General features: G+C 46.7%; 1 protein-coding gene across 2 annotated transcripts in view; it reads right to left on the reverse strand.

The window, feature by feature from the left end:
• Positions 1-22,835, reverse strand: part of LOC144612507 (putative ATP-dependent RNA helicase DDX60) — a 100,140-nt gene that overhangs the window by 35,347 nt on the left and 41,958 nt on the right. For both annotated transcript variants that reach the window (XM_078432095.1, XM_078432103.1), the window contains exons 16-25: positions 22,679-22,828; positions 18,374-18,493; positions 16,774-16,869; positions 14,632-14,747; positions 13,093-13,223; positions 8,664-8,773; positions 7,593-7,697; positions 3,712-3,840; positions 2,437-2,564; positions 230-388 (exon numbers count right to left, since the gene is read on the reverse strand). In XM_078432095.1, the coding sequence (XP_078288221.1) occupies positions 230-388; positions 2,437-2,564; positions 3,712-3,840; positions 7,593-7,697; positions 8,664-8,773; positions 13,093-13,223; positions 14,632-14,747; positions 16,774-16,869; positions 18,374-18,493; positions 22,679-22,828 (1,244 nt within the window). The remainder of the gene's footprint in view (positions 1-229; positions 389-2,436; positions 2,565-3,711; positions 3,841-7,592; positions 7,698-8,663; positions 8,774-13,092; positions 13,224-14,631; positions 14,748-16,773; positions 16,870-18,373; positions 18,494-22,678; positions 22,829-22,835) is intronic.

Below are 22,835 nucleotides of genomic sequence, written 5' to 3' on the forward strand. Positions count from 1 at the left end.
AGATGCTGGCTTAAACCGAAGATAGACACAAAATGCTGGAGTAACTCAGCGGGTCAGGCAGCATCTCTGGAGAAAAGGAATAGGTGACGTTTCGGGTCTGAAGAGGGGTTTCGGCCCGAAACGTCGCCTATTCCTTTTCTCCAGAGATACTGTCTAATCCGCTGAGTTACTCCAGCGTCTTGTCGCCCCGTATGGGTCCTCGGAACGTAAGCTGTAAAAAGATACTTACGGAGTATCCCCTTTTTGCAGGTACTTCCGTAGCTTGCCGAGCCTCTTTACCATCCGCTGTTTCACTTTGCCATCATCTGGTTTCTTTCTGCTTTCCTCTTTCCTCAGCAGGTGCCTCAGTATGCTATCAGCAAATTTCTCAACCATTATTATATTGAAGCTGAAATTAAAGATGCAGGCTAGTCTGTGAACAATTTTGGGCACCATATCTCAGGAAGAATGTGCTGGCTGTGGAGAGGGACCAGAGGAGCTTTACAAGAATGATCCCAGGAATGAATAGCTTAACCTACGATGAGCGTTTGTTGGCACTGGGCCTGTACGCACTGGAGTTTAGAATGATGGGGGACCTCATTGAAACATACAGAATAATGAAAGGCTTGGATAGAGTGGATGTGGAGAGGATGTTTCCACTGGTGGGAGAGTCTAGGACTAGAGGTCACAGCCTCAGAATTAAAGGAAGTTATTTTAGGAAGGAGATGAGGAGAAATTTCTTTAGTCAGAGGGTGGTGAATCTGTGGAATTTGCCACAGAAGGCTGTGGAGGTCAAGTCTGGATATTTTTAAGGCAGAGATAGATAGATTGTTGATTAGTACAGGTATCAGAGGTTATGGGGGGAAAGGCAGGATAAGGGATTAGGAGGGAGAGATAGATCAGCTATGATTGAATGGCGGAGTAGACTTGTTGGGCCAAATGGCCTAATTCTACTCCTATTCCTTGTGACCTTATGACCATGTGACTGTGGGTAATTATGGGGAAATAGAACAGAGTTTATTTGGACGTACTTGGATAGGGAAAGGTCTAGAGGGATGTGGGCCAAACACGAGCAAATGGAACTAGTATAGATGGGGTATCATGGTTGGTGTGGACAAGTTGGGCTGAAGGGCATGTTTCCCACTGTATGACTCTATGCCTTGCATTCCTACAGCATTTATCAGGCAACTGAACCGTCCTCTCATAGAAACATAGAAAAATAGGTGCAGGAATAGGCCATTCAGCCCTTCGAGCCAGCACCACCATTCAATATGATCATGGCTAATCAATCCCTGTTCCTGCTTATTCCCCATATCCATTGATTCCTTTAGCCCTAAGAGCTAAATCTGACTCTCTATTGAAAACATCCAGTGAATTGGCCTCCGTTGCTTTCTGTGGCAGAGAATTCCACAGATTCACAGCTCTCTGGGTGAAGTAGTTTTTCCTCATCTCAGTCCTAAACGGCCTACCCCTTATTCTTAAACTGTGACCACTGGTTCTGCACTCCTCCAACATCGGGATTTTTTTTTTCCTGCACCTAGCCTGTCCAATCCTTTTATATGTTTCATTAGCTAGAGAGCGGTCCTGACCTCCCATCTACCTCATTAGAGACCTTCAAACTAATTAATTAATCAGACCTTTATCTTGCACTAAACATCATACCCTTTATCCTGTATCTGTATACCCTAGATGGCTTGATTGTAATCAGGTATAGTTTTTTCACTGACTGAATAGCACGCAATAAAAAGCTTTTCACTGTACCTCGGTACACGTGACAATAATAAACTCAACTTAACAAATCTTTCACTACCTTGTGATAAACCAATATTTCTCACAGCCACTGAAATAGCCACCATATTATGAGAATAATACCAGTCAATTTTCACAGATTGTGACTTGAGTGATAAACTTTGTGTAGAACTCTTAGTGCGCACATCTTCCAGACATTCTGAGGAGCAACTCAGTTAGGAGCAGCACAGTGGCACAGCAGGTAGAACTGCTGCCTTGCAGTGCCAGAAACCGGTGTTTGAATCTGATCTCAGATGTTAACTATGTGCAGTTTGCACATTCTTCCTGTGGCCACGTGGGTTTCCTCCGGGTGCTCCGGTTTCCTCCCACATCATGAAGATGTGCAGGTTAATTTCCCTCTGTAAATTGCACCCAGTGTGTAGGGAGTGAATGCGAAAGTCGGAGAACATATAACTAGCGTGAACGGGTGAACCGATGGTCGGCATGGACTTGGTGGGCTGAAGGGCCTGTATCTCTACACTAAACTCACTGTCTCTTTGGACAGTTTGGGAGTTAAGAAGTGCATGTTAGATGTTAGAATTTGCTTTGTTACATTTCTGAATGAAAGCATCCAGTCAAAGTAGAGTTTGACTCTAATAATATTGTGGGGACGTGATGAAATTAAAGATAGCGGCCGCAATGAACAAAGATCCAGTAAGTGCTACTCACATGAAAAATATAGCTGGAAGACTGTTCTGCTTTTGAAGAGCTTCCACCAGAAGCGGGTAGTTATCTGAGTGAGCTCTCCCAAAAATCCCTTTAACCTTCGGTTTCAACATCTTCAGCACATCCTTGACCTAGGAAAATTCAGGACCGATGTCAGTTTAGTTTATTGTCACATGTACTGAGGTACAGTGAAAAGCTTTTGTTGTGTGCTACCCAGTCAGCAGAAAGACAATACACAATCACAATCGAGCCGTTTACACTGTATAGATACGTGATAAGGGAATAACGTTTAGTGCAAGGTAAAGCCATTAACATCTAATCAAAGATAGTCCGAGGGTCACCAATGAGGTAGGTAGTAATTCAGCACCGCTTTCTAGTTGTTGATAGGTTGGTTCAGTTACCTGCTGGGAAGGAACTGTTCCTGCATCTGGAAGTGTGTGTTTTCACACTTCTATGTAAAACCACATCTTAGGAAAGATAGAGCATAAGATAGGCCATGAAAGTGGAAGGAAGTGGAAGCAGTAGTAAGGCATGCAAAGGCTCTTTTGGCCCCAGGGCACAATGGAGACCCTTACCAGGTATATAAAAGTACACCTGATGTGCTTTGGTTCTTGTGGAAGCTCGTGAATAGTTTGGGAGAAACAGGTTATACCAAGGGTTTGACTTAGGGCAGGGGGCATTTTCATTCTCAAGGAGAAGGAGTCTTCAGAGTTAAGTATACTGGAGAATACTGAATAAGCACTCGTTCATTATTCTTTAAAAAGAAAGCTGGGATACGACTGATTGGTCGAGGAAGGGCATATCATCACAGGAGGGAGAAAGGAATGGGATGTGAGAAGGAGCATAAACACATTCTATTGCACCAATACCTTTATATGTTTTTACACTGAGATACAAGGAACTGCAGATGCTGGTTTACAAAAAAAACCCAAAGTGCAGGAGTAACTCAGAGGATCAAGTAGCATCTCTGGAGGACATGGATAGGCAATGTTTCAGTTCAGCACCCTCTGACAATGAATACCCCTCACCTGTTCCTACCTGTGACTTGCTAGACGGTCTCACCCCCACCTCTTTTCCAACCATCCCCTAAAATCACTGAAGGAGGGTCCCGACCTGAAACGACACCTATTCATGTTCCTCAGGGATGCCTGCCTGACCCGCTGAGTTACTCCAGCACTTTGTGGGTTTTTTTGTTGTAAAACAGCATATGCAGTTCCTTATGTGTCCAAAGTTTATTTTCATGTGCTTTTATACATTGTACGATGGGCAAACACCTACCTCATGTCTCCGCCCCGTTTCAATCCACCCTGCAAGTTCCTTCTTCAGTTCAGCCTCATATTCTCTCACATCGGACTTCTTGATAACAATTTTGTTCTTAAAGGACTTGTATTCCTCAGGTTCCAACTCCTGCAGGGAAATGGAGATGTAAAGAACAGCCAGATGCTGGTGAACAAAATAGAGACACAAATTGCTGGAGACACCCAACAGGTTGGGAAGCATCGCTGGAGAACATGGATAGGCACCATCTTGGGTCGGTACATCTGAGGAAGGGTCCCAAACCGAAACATCACCTATCCACATTCTCCAGAAATGCTGCCTGACCCACTGATTTATTCCAGAAATATATGTCTCTTTTAAAAAATTTAACTTGATTCCGAATTTAAAAAAGATTTCCAAAACAAAGATTGTGGAAAAATCCGTCATACATTCTCCATGTCTGTAAATTCAACAGTGTCACATTCAGCAGAGTTTGCAATTATTTTATAAATAAAATATTCTTGCCCCTCATGTGGTCCAGTCCCCCTGCGGTGCTATACATTCCCTTGTTTTGGGGATGCCCCACTGGACTCTGCTCCTCAACGCCCGGCAGCGGAAGGACCCTAGACCGTGGTCCTCCCCCACAGAGGCTTGGCGTTGGCTGCACTAAGCTTCAGTGCTTCCCTCAGCACGTACTCCTGCAGCCTGGAACGGGCCAGTCGGCAACATTCCCTGATGGACATCTCGCTCTGCTGGGAGGCCAACAGGATTCGGGCAGACCAAAGAGCGTCTTGCACCGAGCTCACGACCTTCCAGCAGCACTTGATGTCCGTCTCCGAATGTGTCCCTGGGAACAGTCCGTAAATCAGAGTCCTCTGTTGTGGAACTGTTTGGAATAAACCGTGACAGGGACCCTTGCATCATTCTCCAGACCTTCTTCACAAATTTACACTCTACATCTCCTCTCCATTGCAGCCATCCCGAGGGCAGCGTGCATCTGTTGAGAGCCTTCTTCAGATTGAATGTGGTGGGGTGGGGTGGGGTGGAAGGGGGAGGTTTGGAAGCGGGAGGAGAGGTGATGATGAGACCCGGAATGGCGGGACTGTCATATGTTGAAAGACTGGAGCGACTAGGCTTGTATACACTGGAATTTAGAAGGATGAGAGGGGATCTTATCGAAACGTATAAGATAATTAAGGGGTTGGACACGTTAGAGGCAGGAAACGTGTTCCCAATGTTGGGGGAGTCCAGAACAAGGGGCCACAGTTTAAGAATAAGGGGTAGGCCATTTAGAACGGAGATGAGGGAAAACTTTTTCAGTCAGAGAGTTGTGAATCTGTGGAATTCTCTGCCTCAGAAGGCAGTGGAGGCCAATTCTCTGAATGCATTCAAGAGAGAGCTAGATAGAGCTCTTAAGGATAGCGGAGTCAGGGGGTATGGGGAGAAGGCAGGAACGGGGTACTGATTGAGAATGATCAGCCATGATCACATTGAATGGCGGTGCTGGCTCGACGGGCCGAATGGCCTCCTCCTGCACCTATTGTCTATTGAGACAAAGCCTAGCAAGTGATAGGTGAAGAAACAAGGGAATGCAGATGCTGATTTACAAAATAAGTGTTGGAGAAACTCAGCAGGTCAGGCAGTATCTTTGGGGAACATGGAATAGGTGACGCTTGGGTCCAGACCTTTCTTCGGTCTCAGTGGGTGGATGCAGCAGGTGAGAGGGGCTTTGGGAAGGCAGATGGTTGTAACGCTGGCCAGAAATGAAAAAGAAGAGTCAGGCAACAACCCTGGGGAACATGGATGGGTGACGTTTCATGTAGAGACCCTTCTTTGAGTCTGAGGAAGGGTTCCAACCTGAAACATCCCCTTCCATATTCTCCAGGGATGCTGCCTGACCCGCTGAATTACTCCAGGGCCTTGTGTCTTTTTACAAAAAGACAAAAGGTGTGAGGTAAGGATGGAAGAGGAGTGAGTTGTGAAGCTTGATGAAGAAATATAGGTGGAAGGGGATGGAGGGGTGAAATGGGTGTGTGGTGGGGCACAGGGAAGAGGGGGGGAAAACCACCAAGGTGGTGGAGTTGACACTCTGTAGGTGTATACAAACTGTTTTTGTGTTCCATATCTGAGAAGGGATTATTTATTTATTTATTTTTTGCAGGAGGAGGCCATTCGGCCCTTCGAGCCAGCACCACCATTCAATGTGATCATGGCTGATCATTCTCAATCAGTACCCCGTTCCTGCCTTCTCCCCATACCCCCTGACTCCGCTATCCTTAAGAGCTCTATCCAGCTCTCTCTTGAATGTATTCAGAGAATTGGCCTCCACTGCCTTCTGAGGCAGAGAATTCCACAGATTCACAACTCTCTGACTGAAAAAGTTTTTCCTCATCTCCGTTCTAAATGGCCTACCCCTTATTCTTAAATTGTGGCCCCTGGTTCTGGACTCCCCCAACATTGGGAACATGTTTCCTGCCTCTAACGTGTCCAACCCCTTAATAATCTTATACCTTTCGATAAGATCCCCTCTCATCCGTCTAAATTCCAGTGTACACAAGCCTAGTCACTCCAATCTTTCAACATATGACAGTCCCGCCATTCCGGGAATTAACCTAGTAAACCTACGCTGCACATAAGTGCTGGTGTTGGACAAGGTCCAGAGGTGGTTATGAGAATGACCCCGAGGATGATTGGGTTAGCTGAAGAGGAGCATTAGATCGCTTTGGGCTTGCACTCGCTGGAGTTGAGAAACAAGATGAGGGATTTCAATGAAATCTATTGTGTCGTGAAAGGTCTAGATCAAGTGCAAGAGGAGGGGATGTTTCCATTAGCGGGAGCATCTAGGAACAGAGGTAGCAGTCTCAGAATAAAACAACGTACCTTTACAATGGAGATGAGGAGGAATTTCTTTAGCCACACGATAGTGAATCTGTGGAAGGTGGACACAAAATGCTGGAGTAACTCAGCGGGTCGGGCAGCATCTCGAGAGAGAAGGAATGGGTGATGTTTCGGGTCCCGAAACATCACCCATCCCTTCTCTCCCAAGATGCTGCCCGACCCGCTGAGTTACTCCAGCATTTTGTGTCTACCTTCGATTTAAACCAGCATCTGCAGTTCTTTCTTACACAGTGAATTGGAGGAATTCATTATCCTTGGTGGAGATCAAGACATTGGGTATTTTCCAAGAAATTGATAGATTCTAGATTCTAGATCAGGGCATCAAAGTTAATAGGGTGCAGGCAGGAGAATGGCATTGGGAGAGGAAATAGATCAGCTGTGATCGAATGTCAGAGCAGACCGGATGAGCCGAATGTCCTAATTCTGCTCCTATGTCTTATGAACATAAAAACATAGAAAATAGGTGCAGGAGTAGGCCATTCATCCAAAAACAGTATCCTGTTCTGGCCTTCTCCCCATATCCCTTGATTCCGTTAGCCCTAAGAGCTCTATCTAACCTCTTATGAACCTCTGTGTCAGAAGCCCCTGTTTTGTTTTTTTGTTTTTTTTAAATCAAAAATATTTATTCAAATATTAAAATAATATATACAATACAATAAAACCAAAACAGAACCCACCACCAGAATACTACACAAACAAATATACCAATTGAAACTATTATACAATTACAATCCCAATCCAGGATACATCCAATCCCCCGCGGTGCCCAGCGGTCCCGGAAATCCTCCAGGGTGCCCGTGGACAGCGCGTAGTCCCTCTCTAACCCCACCGGGCGCTGACGTAACCCCGGAAAAGGGGTAGGCAGCTGGCTTGGGCAGAGCCCTCTTCCACCTGGCACCGTGAGTCACGGATGGCCAGCTTGGCCAGGCCCAGGAGCAACCCAACAAAGACATCTTCGGCTCTACCAGAAGCCCATGTGTCAGGCACTTCCACGTTTCACCTACCTGCACCCTGGGCCAGTTCTGCATAACGTTTGCCATCGTGTCGTACAGTCTGAGACATTCAGCTGGAGACAGTGCGAGGTCAGACGGGATCCCATACTTTACAATCTGCAAAACAAAAGCACATCTTTGTCAATGCCCTTTAATGAAACTTCAGACCATGGTCTTTACAGGAATCCCTGCTGCTGTGGGAGTGAATGTGACTGGTGTCCAAAACCTCTGGTTGCATGAAATAACCCAGGAGAGATAGTCAAGAGTGTTTCATGGTCAAAGGCAAAACAAAGGGGGTTCTATCGTTCCGATGAGGCGCTGTTTCTCTAGTTTGCCTGTTGCCTCACCGTTGCAATGGAGGAATCCCAGGACAGAAAGGTCAGAATGGGAAGGGTAAATGGAGTTAAAACGGTTGGCAACCAGCAGGTCTTTGTGAGGGGCGAAAGGTTTAATAGGATCCTGAGGGGCAACAAATTTTTTTACATCGAGGGTAGTGGGTGTATGGAATGAACTGCCAAAGGAGGTAGTTATACTCATACATCATAGAAATAGGCCCTTCAGCCCTACTTGCCCACACTGACCAACGTGCCCCAACTACACTAGTCCTACCTGCCTGCGTTTGGCCCATATCCCTCTTAACCTATCCTATCCTATCCAGGTACCCGTCTAAATGTTTCTTAAAACATTTAGATGGTACCTGCCTCAACTACCTCCTCCGGCAGCTCGTTCCATGCACCTTTCTGTAAAAAGGTTGCTCCTCAGGTTCCTATTAAATCTTTCCACCCCTCACCTTAAACCTATGTCCTCTGGTTCTCAATCACCCTAGTCTGGGTGAAAGACTCTGTGCATTTAGTTAAGGCAGGTACCATCAAAACATTCAAGAAATATTTGGACAGGTATATGGTTAAGAAAGGTTTAGAGGGATATGGTCCAAACGCAGGCAGGTGGGACTAGTGTAGATGGAGCATGTTGGTCGGCGTGAGCAAGTTGGGCCAAAGGAACTGTTTCCATGCTGTATGACTCTATAACCGAGTGCAAAGATAATACTGTATCGGGTATTTTTCCAAACCTATTGTGACTTACGTGATCCACTGTTAAGGCAGCACAGGGATGATAGGGCACAAATTTGTATTTACCACCTTCAAAGTCACACACAAACTTTTCCAAGTCATTGTACCGTTCCTCGTAAATGACTGCAAGCAACAGGAAATACCATTAGCACAATGTGCAGCCATTAATGGCTTAATGATTAAACAATGAGTGACGTGGCAGTGTACGAACAGAGTTTCAGGACTGATCAATAGGCCGAAAACACACAAAAGTGCTGGAGTAACTCAGCGAGTCAGGCAGCATCTCTGGAGAACATGGATAGGCGATGGTTCAGGACCCTTTTCATCCCAGCATTTGTAAACCAGCATCTGCAGTTCCTTGTTTCGCCAATTGAGGACACTGTCCCTGATAATGTGGCTAGACAATGTTATGATTGAAAATAAACAAGATAACGTTTGAGAAAAACAGGCCCTTTGGCCCACCTAGTCCACACCGACCATCAATCACCTGTTTATTTGCCACATATGCAACTGCCAAGTGAAATTATTTTTGCATATTTTACACATGATGGCGCCGCCATTTTTGGCGCCATTATTCAAAGTTCAATGTCCGGTCAGCCCGCGCGCTCGATGTACTTGGATGGCACGGTGGCGCAGCGGTAGAGTTGCTGCCTTACAGTGCTTGCAGCATCGAAGACCCAGGTTCGATCCCGACTACGGGCACTGTCTGAATTGAGTTTGTACATTCTCCCCATGACTGCGTGGGTTTTGCGCAGAGATCTTCGGTTTCCTCCCACACTCCAAAGACATACAGGTATATAGGTAAATTGGCTTGGTAAATATAAAAATTGTACCCCAGTGTGTGTAGGATAGTGTTAATATGCGGGGATCGCTGGTCGGCGCGGACCCAGTGAGCCGAAGGGCCTGTTTCCGCACTGTATCTCTAAACTAAACTAAACTACGGGAGCAGTTCCCATGAACCGATGTCCCTCTCCTTGCCCGGCCATCTTTGTGCCCCGGGGAGGCCTCCTGCAGCCTACCTGAAGGCGCTGGAGGCATTATCCCAATTCACCCTCCTACCAGCCCTTGCCCGTCCGACCTCTCCAGCTCCCTCCCGGTTACACCATCTGTCGAGCCTTTGGGCAGGTTCCCGATCCCGTCGACCGATGAGCCTTCAGTCGGAAGTCCTTGCCCAATGCTCCGTGGGAGTGTCCCGGCCCACAGATGCAGATGGGGGGAATATTATCTGGGACCAAATAAAGAGACGTGTGATCCTGCATGTCTCTGGGATGTGTGAGGAAACTGGAGAACCGTGAGGAAACCCACACGGTCACAGCGAGAATGTGCAAACTCCACACAGACAGCGACCGAGATCAGGATTGAAGCAGGAACCCTTCTTCAACTCAGATAGGTGACATCCCCTATCCATGTTCTCCAGAGATGTTGCATGACCTGCTGAGTTACTCCAGCACTTTGTGTGTCCTTTTGTGTAAACCAGCATCTGCAGTTCCTCGTTTCTACAGATCAATAGGTCCATTTGTGATTGATGAGTCAGTGAGATTCAGCTGAGCTCGCACAGACTATGTGACCGTTTCACCGAACACTTGCGTTTGGTGTGCCTTAGCCTGCTGCATCATACTGTTGGCAGCTTACAGTCCAACAATATCAACATTGAATTCTCTAATTTTGCAGTACTCTCCTACTCCCTCTCTCTTTCCTCAGCCCGCCCCATCTCACCCCAAGTGTGCTCCTATTTCCCTCACCATCTCCCTGTACATCCTTCATTGCTGCACCAGAGGATGTCTATCCTGTCAGAATTCTGATATTTAAAGATCCATAAAGGTCGATGCAGTTTGAAGGTCACACAAGGGCAATTCAAGGAAGCAGGCAGCTACAACTCCTGGAATCCTGGCCAGCACAGTGGTGCCGTGGTAGTGCTACCACCTTACAGCGCCAGAGACCCAGGTTCGATCCTGACCTCAGGTACAAGGCACGTTCTCCCTGTGACTGTGGCCGTGGGTTTCCTCCAGGTGCTCTGGTGTCCTCCCACATCTCAAAAACATGCGGGTTTGGAGGCTAATTGCCCTCTGTAAAATTGCCCCTAGTGTATAGGGAGTGGATGCGAAAGTGGGACAGCATAAAACTAGTTTGAACGGGTGATCGATGATCAGCGTGGACTCGGGCCGAAGGGCCTTTTCCCATGCTGTGGAATCGTTGCATTTGCCCAAGAGGGATATTTGATGTGAGTGAACGGGAGGTTCATCTGCCTCTCTTTTTCCTGGGTCACGCACACACACACACACATGCATATGCACACACACACGCACATGCAGGCACACACATACACACCCATCCACACAAACACGCACACATTCACACACGCACACACATGCATTCACACACGCACACACTCACACGTACACAAACATCACCTATTCCATGTTCTCCACAGATGCTGCCTGATATGTTCAGTCATTCCAGCACTTTGTGTCTTTTAATCAATCAATTCATTCTTTGAAACATTCCCCTCATGCCAGCCCCGCCATTCCGTATAATCATGCATAATCTAATGCCTCACCCCCTCTTCTGTGCCAGTTCCCCATAACCCTCCAAGCCCTCCACAGATGCTGCCCAACCCACTGAGTACCTCCAGCACTTGTCTTAGTGAAGAGGTAATGTAGTGAAGAGGTAATGTAAGACACCACATGAATAGAACTGATATTAGTGGTTGTTAGAGGGCTGAGATAGGTTTTCTCTGTTGAGGACACTGAATTCCAAGAATTCCATAAGAGGAATAGATTGGGGGAATGCAGAGTCCCCTAACCAGAGAAGGGGAATCAAGAACCAGAGGGATGTAAGAAAATAACTGCAGATGCTGGTACAAATCGAAGGTATTTATTCACAAAATGCTGGAGTAACTCAGCAGGTCAGGCAGCATCTCAGGAGAGAAGGAATGGGTGACGTTTCGGGTCGAGACCCTTCTTTTGTCTGCATACTATCCAGTTAAAGAAAAGATAACCCATGAATACAATCAATGGGTGACGTTTCGGGTCGAGACCCTTCTTCAGTCTGAAGAAGGGTCTTGACCCGAAACGTCACCCATTCCTTCTCTCCTGAGATGCTGCCTGACCTGTTGAGTTACTCCAGCATTTTGTGAATAAGAACCAGAGGGACATAGGTTTAAGGTGAAAGGGCAAAGATTTAATAGGAACATGGGGGGCAATTTTTTCACTCAAAGGGTGGTAGGTAAATGGAACGAACTGCCAGAGGAGGTAGTAGAGGCAGTTTAGTTAAGCTTTGCTTAGTTTAATTTATTATTGTCACGTGTACCGAGGTAGAGTGAAAAGCTTTTGTCTGCATACTATCCAGTCAAAGAAAAGATAACCCATGAATACAATCAAGCCGTCCACAGTGCACAGATACAGGGTAACGGGTACAATATGTAGAGCAAAGATATAACAATGAAGTCCGATAATGTCTGATTAAAGATAGTTCAAAGTTCTCCAATGGGGTAGATTGGAGGTCAGGACCACACTCTAGCCGGTGAAAGGACTGTTCAGTTGCCTGATAACAACTGGGTTGAAACTGTCCCTGAATCTGGAGGTGTGCGTTTTCACACTTCTGTACCTCCTGTCCAGTGGGAGAGAGGAGAAGAGGTAGTGAAGGGGTGAGACTGGTCCTTGATCCTGCACACAATGTGTAATAAAAACATTTAAAGGGCATTTGGACAGCTTGCTTCTTGCAAAAGGAAAAGGAAGATTTGCAGAGAGAGGCCTGATGCGGGCAAATGGGATTAGTGTAGATGGGCTATCATGGTCAGCATGGACGGGTTGGGCCGGAGGGCCTGTTTCCATGCTGTATGTCTCAATGCCTCTAGACTCGGTGACTCCAAATGGCTCATCTAGGATTTTAGACTAGGATTTTATTCCTTGGAGGGCAGGAGGATGAGGGGTGATCGTTTAATGCTGTAGAATATCATGAGGGGAATCGATAACCTAAATGCACAGTCTTTTACCCGGAGTAGGGGTATCGAGAACCAGAGGACTTAGGTTCAAGGTGTGGTAGGAAAGACTTAATAGGAACCTGAGGGACAAAACTTTTAAACAAAGGGTGGTACGTGTATGAAACGAGCTGCTGGAGGAGGAAGTTGAGGCAGGTACCATCACAACGCTTAAGAAACATTTAGATAGGTCCACGGATAGGATAGGTTTAGAGGGTAATGGGCCAAACACAGACAGGTGGGACTAGTGTAGATGGGTCATGTTAGGGCCATGTGGGCAAGTTGGGCCGAAGGGCATGTTTCCATGCTGTATGACTCTATGACGCTATCACCACCTTAAACATATCTACGCATCTGACGTCCATTTACAACCTTACTTTGCTGCTTCATTTTAAGCACTCAAGATGTGTTTTAGTTCCTAGTGTTACATTGCAGCATTGCCCCTCTGGGCTGTGTTCCATACCGAGTCTCACTTTGAAGGACTGCCTCTTGGTGGGTTGCTTGCTCTTCCTCTGGAGCTTGGGGCCCGCTGATGAAGATGCTCCAGGACTGCACTCCGCTCCTTCCCAGTAGTCCTTCACCGACTGTAGCCACCTGTTAACAACACAACACAGCATGGCACGGTGGCGCAGCGGTAGAGTTGCTGCCTTACAGCACTAGAGACCCAGGTTCGATCCTGACTACAGGTACAGTCTGTACAAAGTTTGCACATTCTCCCCGTGACCGCATGGGTTTCCTCCAGGTGCTCCTGTTTCCTCCCACACTCCACACACATACAGGTTTGTAGGTTAATTGGCTTCTCTAAATTGTCCCTAGTGTTTAGGATAGAATGAGTGTATGGGTGATCGCTGTTCAGTGCAGACTCACTGGGCCGAAGGGTCAGTTTCCCCACTGTATCTCTGAATTAAATTAAACTAACCACAAGTCCAGCACATGATCATGGGATTATGTTCCTTACATTCTATGACCAGGTAGTGCTTCTATGACCAGGTAGTGGGCCATATCAAGAACCAGTCCAAACAACGGTCTCGACCCGAAACGTCACCTATTCCTTTTCTGCAGAGATGCTGCCTGTCCCGCTGAGTTACTCCAGCATTTTGTGTCTATCTTCGGTCTAAACCAGCATCTGCAGTTCCTTCCTACACAAGTAGCATGACACGGGTGGAACACCTACTTCCCCCACTCAATAACATCATGGCTGATGGCCTAACCCTCTCTCCAGTGCCAACCCCATTTGTATTAGTTACTATTATTGCGTGTACCGAGATTCAGTGACAACATTTGTTTGCGTGCTGTCCAGTCAAATCATACTTTGCATGCGTACAATCAAGCCACACACAAGTACAGGTGTCAGAGATTATGGGGAGAAGGCAGGTAATTAGTACAGGTGATTGGCACAGGTGATTAGTACAGGTGTCAGGGGTGATAGGGAGAAGGCAGGTGATTAGTACAGGTGTCATTAGTATCAAAGATACTAGAGGAACAAGATGGACCACTCCATTGAAATCGCGTATGCTGAGGTGTACTACGCAAAGGAGCGTAACATCCACCATTTTAGTAGGCAAAACCCGCCATTCGCTATGCCTCTCGTAGTGTAATCAGTGTTTTGGGGGAACAGTATGTGTGATGATATCATTAAAATGCAGAATATACCTCATTTATCAATTCACAGATTTTTGTTATTTTTCTTTTTAAATGTTTCTGCAAGTTTCTGCCTACTAAAATGGCGCCATGACATACTACGGTTTTTAGGGTTGAGTGGTCTATCTTGCTTCTCTAGTATCTTTGATTAGTACTATGATTAGTACGGGTGTCAGAAGTTATGGGGAGAAGGCAGAAGAATGGAGTTAGGAGAGAGAGATAGATCAGCCCTGATTGAATGGCAGAGTAGACGATGGGCCGGATGGCCTAATTCTACTCCTATTCCTTATGACCTTACAACAGCCGGTTGAAAGAGAAGACTGTAGTGTTACAGTTGCGGAGCAAGTGCCGCTGGACTCACTGAGTGAGGTCCTGAGGATTGCTGATAGTTGCTGACAGAGCAAGGAATGGACAACGGATCATCACCAGCAGATGTTCCCAGATCTCTGCTCCAATCTCCCCGCCCAGGCAATGCACCTGCAACACAAGATCAAAAGCCTTCAACTTACTTCAACCAAAAGGGTTCTCTGCTGGCTCCCAATAGAGACTCCCATAAGACCAAAAGACACGGGAGCAGAATTAGAACATTCGGCCCATCAAGTCTACTCCACCATTCAATCGAGGCTGATCTATTTTTCCCTTTCAACCCTATTCTCCTGCCTTCTCCCCATAACCTTTCACACCTACTAACCTAGAATCTATCAATCTCTGCTTTAAAAATACCCAATGATTTGGCCTCGGTAGCAATGATTTCCACAGATTTACCACTCTCTGGCGAAATAAATTCCTCCTCGTCTCCTTTCTCAAGGTATGCCCTTTTATTCTGAAGCTGTGCCCTCTGGTACTAGACTCTGATACTTCCACTTGTGGAAACATCTTCTCCACATCCACTTAATCCAGGCCTTTCACAATTCGCTGAGTTTCAATGGGACCCCCCCCCCCCTCAACCTGCTAAACTCCAGTGGTATTGGCAGGTTCAATGGGAAGCCACCACCAATTTTCACAGGAGCAGAAGAGGGAATGAGATTCGTGGAGAGGTTTATGGAGGTGAATGGGATGATAAACATGCATGGGATCAGCTGGAACAGTAGCCTCTTCTGTTCCGTCTTCACCACATAACCTTCTGACTCTATGACCATACAACAAAAGGCCTGATGTGGAGAGAATGTTTCCACTAGTGAGAGAGTCTAGGACTAGAGGACACAGCCTCAGTATTTATTGGACATCCCTTTAGATTAGAAATGAGGAGGAATTTCTTTAACTGGAGGATGGTGAGCCTATGGAATTCATTGCCACAGATGGCTGTGGAGGCCAAGTAAATTGGGTTTTCAAATAAAAAACTGACAGGTTCTTGATTCGTAAGGGGGTCAAAGGCAATGGAATGAAGGCAGGAGAATGGGGTTGAGAAGGAGAAATAGATCAGCCATGATCGAATGGTGGAGCAGACTCAATGGACAGGTTTCCAGCAATTCATGTGCTGATTATTATTACTCAGCAATCTATGTACTAATAGATGTCAGTGGTGCAGCTGGCAGTGCTCACGGCTCTGGAGATCCAGGTTCAATCCCGACCACTCATGCCGTCTGTGTGATGTTTGCACGTTCTCCCTGTCACTACGTAGGTTTTGCCTGGATGCTCCTGTATCCTTCCACATCCCAATTGGTGGTAAATTGGCCCTTGTGTAGAGTTGCTCCCTCACAGCGCCAGAGACCCGGGTTCAATCCTGACTGTGGGTGCTGTCTGTGCGGAGTTTGTACGGTCTCCCCAAGACCACGTGAACTTTCTCCGGGTGCTCGGGTTTCCTCCCACACACCAAAGACATGCAGGTTTATTGGCTTCTATAAATTGCCCCGAGAGTGAACGATACACAGGTGGGAAAACATTGAACTAGTGTGAAAAGGTGTTTAGTTTAGTTTAGTTTAGAGATACAGCATGGAAATAGGCCCTTCGGCACCCGGAGCTCATGCACGGGTTCTGTTAGGAAGGAATTGCAGATGCTGGTTTACACGTTTCAGGTCGAGACCCTTCTTCAGACTGAGAGTAAAGGGAGAGGGAGACGAGAGATATGTGGGAGGTTAAGGTTTGAAAACGACAGATCAAAGCAGACGATGATCAAGTAAATGTAGAATGGATGGTTGTTAGCTCTGGGGAAGGTGACAACGAGGCATTCTTGTTATCCTATGTTATTCTATGTTCTCCCAGTTTCTGAACCTACATACCAGGGATAATTTTCAGAAGCCAATTAACTTACAAACCTGCACATCTTTGGAGTGTGGGAGGAAACCGGAGCAACCGGAGAAAACCCACGCAGTCACAGGAAGAACGTACAAACTCCGTACAGACAGCATCTGTAGTCAGGATCGAACCCAGGTCTCTGGCGCTGTAAAACAGCAACGTCACTGCTGCACCACAGTACTGGGGTGATCAATGTTCGGCGTGGACTCAGTGACCCAAATTCCTGTTTCCACACTGTGTCTCTAAACTAGTGATTCTAATTTCTTACCTCATCAAAAATCACATATTGGATTCTTTTTGTCCAGTCTTGCATTGGGGGAGAGAGCATGAGAATTTCTAAGCACTGTGGTACTGTAATCAGGATCTGTGGATAAAGTGAAAAATGTCAGTCCTTCCAATAGCGACAGACAAACACACATTGGCATAGATGAAGCTTAGAGTTGTAGAGATAAAATGCTGGAGTAACTCAGCGGGTCAGGCAGCATCTCTGGAGAAAAGGAATAGGTGACTTTTCGGGTCGAGACCCTTCTTCAGACTGAGAGTCAGGGGGAAGGTAACTAGAGGTATGAAGAGATCAGAGCCGGCACCGATGACCAAGGAAAGGTGGAGCCCACAATGGTCCATTGTTGGCTGTGGAAGAGGTGATAACGAAGGGATACATGGATGCGAGCAGTGGAACTAGCAGGAGGACTAGTGTGGGGAAGAGACAGAGAGAGAGGGAGTGCAAGGGTTACTTGAAATTAGAGAAATCAATATTCATACCGAATTATGAATATGCAGCAGCCAAATTATATTCACCCTGTTCACCCTCGTTACATGTTATCCCACATTCACATCCACTCCCTGTGCAAACTCCACACACAGATAGCGCCTGAGGTCAGGATCGAACCTGGGCCTCTGGCTCTGTGATGCAGTGACTCTCCTAGCTGTGCCACTGTGCTACCTTGGAACCACGCAGGATGGAGTGCGACTTGAAGGTGAACCTATAAGAGGCGGTGTCCATTGAACCCAGGTTGAACCCAGGTCTCTGGCGCTGTAAGGCAGCAACTCTATCGCTGCGTCCTCGACTAATAGTCATACAGGCCCTTCAGCCCACTACATCTATGCCAACAATCATGTCTATCTATACTAACCCCACTTGCCTGCATTAATTCCATATCTCTCCACATCACCCATTCACCTTTACTGGTGCACATGCACCTGTCCAGATCCCTCTTAAATGTTGAGGCAAGGAACTGCAGATGTTGGAACCTTGCATACAGCACAAAGTGCTGGAGTAACTCAGCGGGTCAGGCAGGATCTCTGAAGGAGATGGATAAGCCAGGGTTTGGGTCGGGACCTTTTTTTCAGACTGAAGGGCCTTTTAAATGTTACTATTATTCCTGGTCCTGCCTCCACAATCTCCGTTGGCAGCACATTCCAGATGCCAACTACTCGTCATGTGAAAGATTTACCTCCTCGGATCCACTTTTTACCCCCTCACTCTCACCTTAAACCAATGCCCTCCACTTTTGGACAGCCCTACCATGGAATCTGGCTACCTACACTGTCCATGCCTCTCTCATAAGTTTACATATCTTTATCATGTCACCTCTCAGCCTCCTTTGCTCTAAGGGGAAACAGACCCTGCCTGTCCAAACTCTCCTTGTGTCTCAAAACCCTGAGTGATGAAGGCCAAACAAGGACAGGTTTAGAGAGTTGTGGGCTAAGCATGGGCTGGTGGGACTAGTGCAGGTGGGGCATGTTGGTCGGTGTGGGAAAGCTGGGCCGAAAGCCCTGTTTCCACGCTGCATGACCCTATGACTCAAGTCCAATGACAACTCCTCTACTTTCAGCAAACAACGACAGCTGATAACAATGAAGCGTACCTGGCAATTATAGACGTTGTTCTGATAGTCTCTGGTGAAATATCCACACACCACCTTTCCTTGAGGCAAGTTCTTGGTAAACCTCCCGTAGACAGTGGCTACTACCTGATTGACAAGAGCCTGGCAAAAAGAAAAGTCAAGACAAGTTGAATTTCCCGTCATATGTTTGTCATGTACTTGATCAGTACGGGTGTCGGGGGTTACGGGAAGCAGGCAGGAGAATGGAGTTGTGAGGGAAAAATAGATCAGCCATGATTGAATGGTGGAGTAGACTCGATGGGCCGAATGGCCTAATTCTGCTCCTATCACTTTTGAACGTTGACATGGTGAAGAAATGGTTGGGCGAGATGCTGGATTTGGAGGAGAGCAGAGTCTGAGATAGGACTGGAGGAGATTACAAAGACAGGGAGGGGATGAGGTCTCAGGGAAGATTACTAGCATAGCTGAGAGTTTAAAAATCAAGGCAGAGTTTAACTGGTAGCAAGTATAAGAACAGGGGCAGAGGTGCAGGTGATAAACAGCATGAGGTATCAGAACAGAGCCAGATTATTATCTCCACTGACTCCTGTTGAGTGCCTGGTCTCTTGAAGATTCAAACAGTAAGTGGATGACGCTGAGAAAGCAAAGTGATTCCCAGGAATACTAAGCATGAGGATTAATAAATAAAAGCAACACACATACATTTTACAACATGTAATCTTGAAGAACAGCCTACTGAGTGAGGTAAGCTTTGTCACCCGGTTTGCTTTAGCTTAACTATACGTGGAAACCTTTCTCTGCACATCAGGCATGTGAGTGAGGTAAAAAAGGGAGGAAAAGAGCCGAGCGCTAGAGCAAAGCGGACAGCGGGGGTCAAAGAACTGGATTTTTTTTTGAAAATGAGCATACAAAATTACCAGTTTCAAGCTTCTCTTAGTGCATTTCAAAGTAAAAACAGACATTACAAAATAATGTGAATATGTCACTGTATGCAAATAATAACATTTTGAAGTAAATTCGCACATTAATTGATAACCAGCCCAAAAAGGTGGTAATTGGCTTTTCTGCTTTTTAACCCTGTCTTAATTAATTTAGTTATATAATCTTGCACTTAAATTTAATATTTACTCATTACAGTTCCACCACTGATTTTCTGACTCTTGGTTCCAGAGCTTTGCTGGTTTATCCAGCCGGCCAAGGAAGTCGGCTGTGGGGATAGATGTGCTGGCTCCAGCTGGGCTAGAGTTCCAGAGCCCCGGCTGCAGGTTGCAATTTCAACCCACCAATCGGCCGTGGAAGTCCCAATGAGGTCGAGATTGGCTGCCTTGCCCAGCCGAGGTGCCACATTTTCAGGGAGACTTCCAGGGCACGGGGGATTTCTCGACGGAACCCCTAGCGACCTCTAGCGGAACCCTTATTCACAAAATGCTGGAGTAACTCAGCAGGTCAGGCAGCATCTCAGGAGAGAAGGAATGGGTGTCGACCCGAAACGTCACCCATTCCTTCTCTCCTGAGATGCTGCCTGACCTGCTGAGTTACTCCAGCATTTTGTGAATAAATACCTTCGATTTGTACCAGCATCTGCAGTTATTTGCTCATTCTAGCGGAACCCTAGTGTTCATTACAAGTCTGTACATCGTTTCTTTTCTTTTTCTTTCTTTCTTTTTTTTGATCTGATTTCTCCGTTGGTAAACGCGATTTTGGCAGTGAAAAAGGCGGAAATCATGCAAAAAACACGGAAAATAGATTTTAAAAACACGGAAATCCGTGGAAACGCAGAAAATTCACATGCCTGGCACATGAGTAATTCTGCTCCTCTAACTTGTGAACTTATATGCAGAAGTACAGCGAGGAAGAGGGGCAATGAAAACCTTGCTTGCAGCGGCATCACAGGCATACAGACAACACAGAAATATAAATGATAACATATTCAGCGAAAATGAAGACTGTTCAAAAACGAGACGATTGGACAAAACACAACCGGAAGCCAAGTAAATGGCATTAATGCAAAAACGCAATGAGAAAACAAGTCAGAAAGGAGTCAAACCACCGCAGGATCTTCACAGTGAATGGCAGGGCTCCGGGGAGTGTTGCAGAGTTGAATTTAGTTGACTGTCATGTGATCCGAGGTACAGCATTTGTTGCTTGCTAACCAGTCAGTGGCAAGACAATGCATGATTACAACCCGGCGGCACGGTGGCGCAGCGGTAGAGTTGCTGCCTTACAGCGAATGCAGCGCCGGAGACTCAGGTTCGATCCTGACTACGGGCGCCGTCTGTATGGAGTTTGTATGTTCTCCCCGTGACCTGCGTGGGTTTTCTCCGAGATCTTCGGTTTCCTCCCACACTCCAAAGACGTACAGGTATGTAGGTTAATTGGCTAGGCAAATGTAAAAAATTGGCCCTAGTGTGTGTAGGATAGTGTTAAGGTGCGGGGATCGCTGGGCGGCGCGGACCCGGTGGGCCGAAGGGCCTGTTTCCGTGCTGTAAATCTCTAAATCTAAAAAAAATCTAAATCGATCCATCCACAGTGTACCGATACTTGATGAAGGGAATAACGTGAATAACGTTTCGTGCAAGATTAGAACTAGTAAAGTCCAATTAAAGATAGTCCATGGATCTCCAATGTGGCAGATGGCACCTCGGGACCACTCTCTAGTTGCTGGTAGGATGGTTCAGTTGCCTGACAACAGCTGGGAAACAGTCTCCTGATATCAACTGATAGAGCTTCAGTTTATGGATACACGATAAGGGAATAACGTTTAGTGCAAGGTAAAGCCAGCAAAGTCCGGTCTAGGATAGTCCGGGGGTCACCACAGAGGTAGATAGTAGTTCAGCACTGTTCTCCAGTTATGGTAGGATGATTCAGCAGAATGATTTAAGAGTGCAGGTACATGGTTCCTTGAAAGTAGCGTCACAGGTTGATAGTGTTGTCAAGAAGGCTTTCAGCACATTGGTCTTCATCGGTGAGAGACATAAGTTTAAGGTGAGAGGGGCAAGATATAATAGGAGCCTGAGGGGCAACTTTTTCAATCATTGGTGATGGGTGTATGGAACGAGCTGACAGAGGAGGTAGCTGAGGCAGGTTCTATAACGATATTTAAAAGACATTTGGACAGGTACATGGATACGGAAAGTTTAGAGAGATACGGCCCAAACAAAGGCAGTGGGACCTGGAGAACACGTGTAGGTGATGTTTTGCGTTAGTGATCCTTCTTCAGACTGGTGAATTCCAACAAGTCTGACGGAGGATCCCAACCTAAAATGTCACCTATCCATTATCTCCAGGGATGCTGCCTGACCCACTGAGTTACTCCAGTACTTTGTGCTTCTTTTAGCTTTTGGCATCGTGTTGAGGATAGGATAGTGTAGGATAGTGCTAGTGTGTGAGGTGATGACTGGTCAGCACAGACTTGGTGGGCTGAAGGGCTTGTTCCCCTCTGTATCTCTAAAGTCAAGTCTAAAGGTGCAGGGAGGTTCGCAGGCAGTCGAGTGGAGTCAGTGGTGACAAAGGCTAAAGACGTGGGGGAAGTTATCTCAAAATTGGCCAGTTTAGTTTAGTTTATTGTCACATGTACCGAGGCACAGTGGAAAGCTTTTTGTCGCGTGCCAACCAGTCAGCTGAAAGACTATACATGATTCCAATCAAGCCGCCCACCGTGTACGGATACAGGATAAAGGGAATAACGTGTGTAGGAAGGAACTGCAGATGCTGGTTTATAGCGAAGACAGACACAAAGTGCTGGAGTAACTCAGCGGATCAGGCAGCATCTCTGGAGGTGCCCACCTCCTGCCCCCCCCCCCCCCCACCCCCCCCACCCGTCTACTTTCAGTCTGGTGATTCCTTGTACCATGAACCATTCTACATTTCCTTGATCAACACCTGCTTTGATCTGTCACACCTTACCCTTCCCTATCCCTGTTTCAAGAGAGAGTTAGATTTAGCTCTTATGGCTCAAGGAATCAAGGGATATAGGGGAAAAGCCGGAACGGGGTACTGACTTTGGACATCAGCCAAGATCATATTGAATGGCGGTGCTGGCGCGAAGGGCCAAATGGCCTACTCCTGCACCTATTTTTGATGTCTCCCTCTCACCTGACTCTCAATCTGAAGGAGAGTTTTGACCCGAAACGTCACCCATTCCTTGTCTCCAGAGATGCTGCCTGACCCGCTGAGCTACTCCAGCATTTTTGTGTCTGTCTTTGGAGAATTCAATGAGGTTCCTGAGGAACTTCTGACTAACTGGAGGTGTGGGACCGAGGGTGGTCACGGTGCAAGCCCTCTAGCTCCGTCTCTGTCTTCACGGTGTCCCAGCAAGTCACTTACCTTGGTGGGCGCCACGTAGACCACAATGCCATCATCACTGCTCCTCAACACCTTCTCCATGCAGTAATAAGAGGCGTAGGTTTTACCCGACGAGGTGGGAGCAACAACGACTGCAGATTCGTTGTTGTCCACGGCGTCCAGCAGCTCTCTCTGAAAC

Source organism: Rhinoraja longicauda, chromosome 3 (assembly GCF_053455715.1).
Source record: "Rhinoraja longicauda isolate Sanriku21f chromosome 3, sRhiLon1.1, whole genome shotgun sequence".
Taxonomy (NCBI): Eukaryota; Metazoa; Chordata; class Chondrichthyes; order Rajiformes; family Arhynchobatidae; genus Rhinoraja; species Rhinoraja longicauda.